At 51.2% G+C, this 6,223-nt stretch overlaps 1 protein-coding gene across 2 annotated transcripts in view; it reads right to left on the reverse strand.

Annotated features, from left to right (window-relative positions):
- Window positions 1-3,813: 3,813 nt before the first annotated feature.
- Window positions 3,814-6,223, reverse strand: part of PHKA2 (phosphorylase kinase, alpha 2 (liver)) — a 76,015-nt gene continuing 73,605 nt past the window's right edge. For both annotated transcript variants that reach the window (XM_008579869.1, XM_008579862.1), the window contains 2 exons: window positions 5,703-5,903; window positions 3,814-5,130 (listed from right to left, as the gene is read on the reverse strand). In XM_008579869.1, coding sequence (XP_008578091.1) covers window positions 4,960-5,130; window positions 5,703-5,903 — 372 coding nt within the window. In that variant the 3' untranslated portion in view covers window positions 3,814-4,959. The remainder of the gene's footprint in view (window positions 5,131-5,702; window positions 5,904-6,223) is intronic.

Genomic DNA, 6,223 nt, shown 5'->3' on the forward strand with positions numbered 1-6,223 from the left:
CTTCTGATATTTAAAACTTGGGGGACACAATTCAAGCCTCAGTGAGTTCTGGGGGGGACATAATTCAATCCACTACATTCCGCCCCTGGCCCCCAAAAACTCATGTCCTTTTCACGTACAAGTACATTCATTTCATCCCCAAAGTCTTAAGGTGTTTAACTCAAAAGTCCAAAGTTCAAAGTCCCATCTGTGAATTTAAAAAGTATCTGCTTCCAAGATACAATAATGATACAAACATAGGGTACATATTTCCATTCCAAAAGGGAGAAATAGGCCAAAAGAAAGGGATAACAGGTCCTAAGCAAGTCTGAAACCCAGCAGGGCAGGCAATAAATTTCAAAGCCGGTGAATCAAGTACCTTGAGTCCATGTTCCATGTCCTCTGCACACTGGTGTGGGGGTTGTGTCCCCAAGTCCTCAGGCAGCTCCACTTCTATGGCTTTCCTGGTCTTCAGCTCTCCCAGGCTGGTGTTCCACTCTGGTAGCTCCACAGGTCTGGGGTCTCCGTGTACGTCCCGCTCTCAGGGCTCCACTAGGCATGGTGCTATTGGGGTTTCTCTGCTGCAACTCCAACTCCATGTTTCCACTTGGCATTGCTCTAGCAAAGGCTCTATGTGGTGACTCCACCCCTGTGACAGATCTCTTCCTGGGCCCCCAGACTTTTCCAAACATCCTTTGAAATCTGGGTGGAGGCTCCCAAGCCTTCCCAGCTCTGGCATTCTGTGAGCCTGCAGACCTAACACTACGTGGACTCTACCAAGGCTTCTGGCCTATATTTTCTAAAGCTGCAGATCCAGCCACACCTGGGGCCAATTTAGCCATGGCTGGAGCAGCCAAAGCAGCCAGGGTGCTGATACTGTAAGCAGCTTCCCGAGGTGGCCCTGGGCAGTGAGCCCATGGAGGGCGCCTCAGGCCTGTTCCCCAAGACCATTCTGCCTCCCTAGGCCTTTGGGCCTGAAATGGAAGGGCTGGCCCCAGAGGCTTCTGCAATGCCTTCAGGGCCCTTTTCCCCTTCTCTTGATAATCCTGTACTTTTGTACTAATCTTCAAAGCACTACTGCATTTTTCTTTGGAAAATGCTCTCTGCTTCTCTACCACATGGCCAGGCTGCAATTTTTCCAAATCTTTATGCTCTGCTCTCCTTTTAAATTCTGGCTTTACATCCTGCCTTTTCTGCCATAACTCAACATAGGCTGTTGCAAGTAGCCATGCAGCTTCCTGAATGCTTTGCTGCTTAGAAATTTCTTCCACCAAATACTCTGTTTCACAACTCTTAGGTTCCAACTTCCACAAAATCCTAGAGCATGGACACAATGCAGCCAAGTTCATTGCCAGTTCATAGCAAGGTTGATCTTTGCCCCAGTTTCCAATAAATTCCTTCTTATTTCTAGCTGAGACCTTCTTAGAATGGTCTTTACAGTCTGTATTTCCATAAGCATTCTGGTCACCACCATTTAACCAGTCTCTAAAACACTCCAAACTTTCCCTGGTTTTCCTGCCTTCTAAGCTTTCACCACCATCTAGACCTTTTCTAGCCTTTTCCTCCAAATTCCTCCAGCCTTTGCCCACTGCCCAGTTCCAGGGCCGCTTCCACATTTTTAAGATCTGTTATAAGCAACACCTCACTCCTGGTACCAATTTTCTGTATTAGTCTGTTTCTATTGCTTACAACAAAATACCTGGAACTGGGTGATTTATAAAGGAAATGAAATTTATTGCTTAGTTTCTGAGGCTGGGAAGTCCAAAGTCCATCTGGTGGTGGTGACAGTGACCCAGGAGTCTCACATTGCAAGATGGTAGAAGCAGAGACAGCAGAGAGAAAGAGAGACTCTCCTCTCCTCTTCTTTTAAAGCCCTCAGAACCACGCCCCAACCCCATTTTTAATCCGTTCACTACAGCATGGTCCCACAATCCAATCACCTTTTCAAGGCTCTACCTTTCAATTACCACAATAGGATTTCCCATCCTCTTAACAGTCACAGTGGAGACCAAGTTTCTAATACATAAAACTTGGGGGACAGAATTCGAGCTTGAGTTTTGGGGGGACATAATTCAACACACTACAGGGGCATTCATCTCATTCCCTCATGCTTAGTGCTGTGCCAGTCTGCAGGCCTCTCACACTTCCTGCAGATCAGCAAACTGAGGCACACAGAGATTAACTCACTCCCAAATATCAGTGCTGGGTCAATGCCAGGGAGAGCAGCAGGTGAGGTGGCCAGCTGCTTTTCAACTGACGATGGTGAAAGCAATGTCTGTTCCTGGCCCCAAAGGCTTGTCCTCTGAGACAGAATGTTCTACCCCCCAGCCCCAGCAAAGGTCATGATCGGCTTTTCAGCTCTGAGGGGATAGACAGGAAACAGTCCCTCCATGGCCCCCAAGACCCAAGGATCTGGGGGCTGCAGGGCCCATTCGAGACTGGTGACTGGCATGGAAGTGGAGTTCCCCCAGGCAAGGATGTGTCGGGACAGGACCTCTGTGGTCACTCACATGTCTCTCCTGTCCCTGCACAGGCCTCGGCTAAAGGGATCCAGCCTCAGAAGCCCACTCTCCTTGCCTGAAGCTGCCAGCGTCATGCCTGGGGAAATGCAGCCCTGCTTCAAGACTTCATTTTCAAGGCTCGCCGAATCACTTATGACAGCCCCTCCCGACAGCTGTGGCTTCTGTGTCCTCACAGGCAGGTGACGCTCTAGATGGGCACTGGCTCTGGCTCATTTTGGAGGCTGCCAGCTTTCCCCATGCTTTTCCCCAGAATCCACTGGACTGTCACGCCTTGTGCTTTCCTTACATCATCTAGATTGCAAACGACCCACCAGAGAGCTGTCTGGTGAATGACTCTATGACCCTTGTTTACGTCACCACAAGACACCACACAAAAAAAGGCTGTGAAAATGCTACTAAAAGACCTGGGAGGCTGGGCCCCTGGAGCCACAGAGGCAGATGGGGGCGACCAGGCCGGCGAGGGGAGAGTGGCTCCAGCCAGGGGCTGCTGCCTCACTGCCACCAGCCCCAACGGACAGCCCCTGCCTTGTCTGGGACAGGGGTTTCCTTACATCATCTAGATTGCAAACGACCCACCAGAGAGCTGTCTGGTGAATGACTCTATGACCCTTGTTTACGTCACCACAAGACACCACACAAAAAAAGGCTGTGAAAATGCTACTAAAAGACCTGGGAGGCTGGGCCCCTGGAGCCACAGAGGCAGATGGGGGCGACCAGGCCGGCGAGGGGAGAGTGGCTCCAGCCAGGGGCTGCTGCCTCACTGCCACCAGCCCCAACGGACAGCCTCTGCCTTGTCTGGGACAGGGGTGCCCAGGAAAGTGCAGGGGCAATGCAGGAGCTGGGGGCCAGGCCCGGCTGCCCACTCCATCTCTGGGATCTGCTCCCCAAATGAGAGGAATGCACAAGTCCATTGCAGCAGAAACTGAGACGCTGGGGGAGTTTTCTTTTGGTAACCACTCTGTGCCACAGCAAGGGCCACTGTAGTTTGGAGGAAATGAAGTCCCACATGAACGGCGCCTGCACGCCACCAGGCCTAGACAAGTGCTCTGCGACTGTCTCCTACAGGGTATCTGGCTTGGACTGAAAAGAGACTCTGCCATCTGGCCTGTCCTCTGCTTCAAGAATAACTGCCAGGACTGTGTCTTGGCTCTGAGGGGTGCTGGGCACAGTGATGTCCTCTTGCAACAGCTAGCAGCCACCTCCACATAAGCTTCTGAGGAAACAATCCAATAGCCTCGTTTCCATGTCAGGGGCAGTCGCCACGAATCTAAGCCACCACTCTCGAACAGAGTGCACCATCGGGCCACTAGCGGACAGCTCTCCAAGGTTTATTATTGACAGAAGCTGTTTTCCCTGTTGCTGTTGCTCATGCCCCAAGGTAAGCCAAGGCCTGGAGAGCAGCTCCACCTGCAGCACACCGGTGAAGGACCCGACAGACCGTCGTGACTTACTGCTCGCGCCCCTGCAGCCAGTGGCTGGGAGCACACCTACCTGTGAGCGGAGACGGAAGTGCTTCCATGAAGAGGGTTCAAGTTCCTGCCTGGCTCTCTTCTGAAGTAGAAAGCACCATTTCTGTGGGAACACACCCCTAGTTTGTGTGGCATCTGCTGGCTCATGCTTGCGACGTGGTGGTTCCCCCAGAGCCCGGGAGGTTCACCCATGCTGGGGGCACAGGCCTTCCCAGGGCCTCCCTACTTGCTCAGACCTAAAAACACAGTTTGCCTGCCTAGAAGAAGAGCTGGATCCTCACCTATTTTTTTTTTGCTAGGTTCTGGAAGATGTAGGTTTTTTTGTTAGGCAGGAGAAAGTCCTAATTCATGGGCAGCCAGGATAAAATCCTGAAGATCATGAGCCAAAGTTAACTAGGAGCTATTTCCTAAATATTACACGAAGGTAGTCATGCCAATGAAATGAGAGGCTAAGCAAGCAAGCAAGGCACAAGAGCAGAATGCCACAGAAAGATAGAATTGTTCTATTTGGTAAACAGTTGGGTCTGCAGACAGACTGCATCCTGGTAAGATGTTCCCCTTGTCAAGGTCTGCTTGTCTAGCTACTGCTGCTGGAAGGATCTTTCCATCTTTAGGATGTGTCACCAGCTCATCGAACCTATTTCTGTAACTCAGCGAGAGCCAATTTAAGCTGGCTTCTCAATTCACTCTGCACTCAAAAGAGACCAATTTCCAATTCCTCCTCAGAGTCTGCGAGACCAGATGCTGTGACAAATGTTCCAGTGAAATGTACCTAGAAAATGATCCCAGGGCGCTCCTTAGGGAGCACAGGAGTCATCAGCTCTGTCTGTGGCTTCAGGTTGAGTGCTGCCATCTCTTCCTCGCCAGCATTTCTGATGGGACATGCTTTTGTGACAGGACAGGGGATCTTGGGGGACAGAAGAAAGTTTCCAATGAGGCTAGGGGGCAAGGGACTGATTCATAGCATGGTCATGTTTATAGGCAAGACCCTATTGCATCTGGCACCCTGAATTAGGCAGCAATTCCTGCAAATGAGAAGCCACTGCTTTCGTTAGGTAGGTCATTGTCCCATAAGCCCCACTTGGAGCACTGTCATAAAAGAAGTGGCAAATTCCCGTGACTTGGTCTTTCTCCAGGGTGTCTGTAGCTCCAACTGACACCTGCAGCAGGAAAAGGCAGAGGGAAAGAGTGAGCAGAGTCCACAGGCCCCTGGGAAAGATCCTGCACATTGGAGGTGAGTCACTGTAAGAAGGGGTCATGGTGCTACAGAAGAGCTCCAATCCCTGTGACAGGAAGCTGGTGCCACCTGGGGGGCATTCCGCCTGTGCTCTGGGCACTGTACTGTGTTTTCACAGACCCTCGTTTACAGCTCATTGTTGATTCTGTAATGAGAGGACAGCTTCACCTAACTTGATTTGGTGCATAGGGTAACTGGTTTACCCAGGGCCATATACATACGTAGCAAGTGGTGGTGTCTGGACTAAAACCTACACTGAGACAGGCCTGCCTGGCCCCAAAGGTCTTCAGATTTCCCAAGTGGCCACTGTGCCATTTTCTAACCAAATGGTTGACATTTTTTCACCATCTGTGATGACATTTTCTTTGGTTGAGTATATTCTTTTCTATTGGACACAGAATCTCCAGGCTCAACAGAGAGAAATGCCAGCCAGCCCGGCTCCCCTGCCCTGTCCCTGCCGACTGGGGGGTGCGTGGGCGGGCCTGGCACACACACCTGGTCCTGCAGGAACAGCTGATTGGCCATCTGCACGATCTGGTCCACATGGATGATACCCCCAATGCTATTGAGCTCGGCATCCGAGAGTAGTGTCAGAACCATGATGGCTTCTACCAGCAGCTGCCGGTACTCGGGCTGGGGCACACGGTTCAGCACCGACTCAACATGCACAGCGAACTTGATCTCATGCGGGGTCATCTGCCAAAGGGACCAGCAGGCGACCAGCAGTGAGAGACAGACAGACACAGCCCTACAGTGCAGGCCGACCACAGCACTGTCTGGGCTCAGGGCCCAGCTCAAATGCTGCCTACTCTCTGGCCACTTTCCTGATCTGCCAGTGGGAACCCTCCAGAGCCTTGTGCTAGCTCCCTCTTATCTGTCCCACTCGACTGTGACTTCCAGGACACCGGGGCCACTGCTTCTTTCTTTCTTCTTCATTTTTCCTTGTGGCATAAAGCATGGCACCTTGGGCAGGGTAAAAACTCAAAAAATCCATTTTTTTTTTTTTTTTTTTTTTT

The sequence above is a fragment of the Galeopterus variegatus genome, unplaced genomic scaffold (assembly GCF_000696425.1).
Source record: "Galeopterus variegatus unplaced genomic scaffold, G_variegatus-3.0.2 Scaffold82, whole genome shotgun sequence".
NCBI lineage: Eukaryota > Metazoa > Chordata > Mammalia > Dermoptera > Cynocephalidae > Galeopterus > Galeopterus variegatus.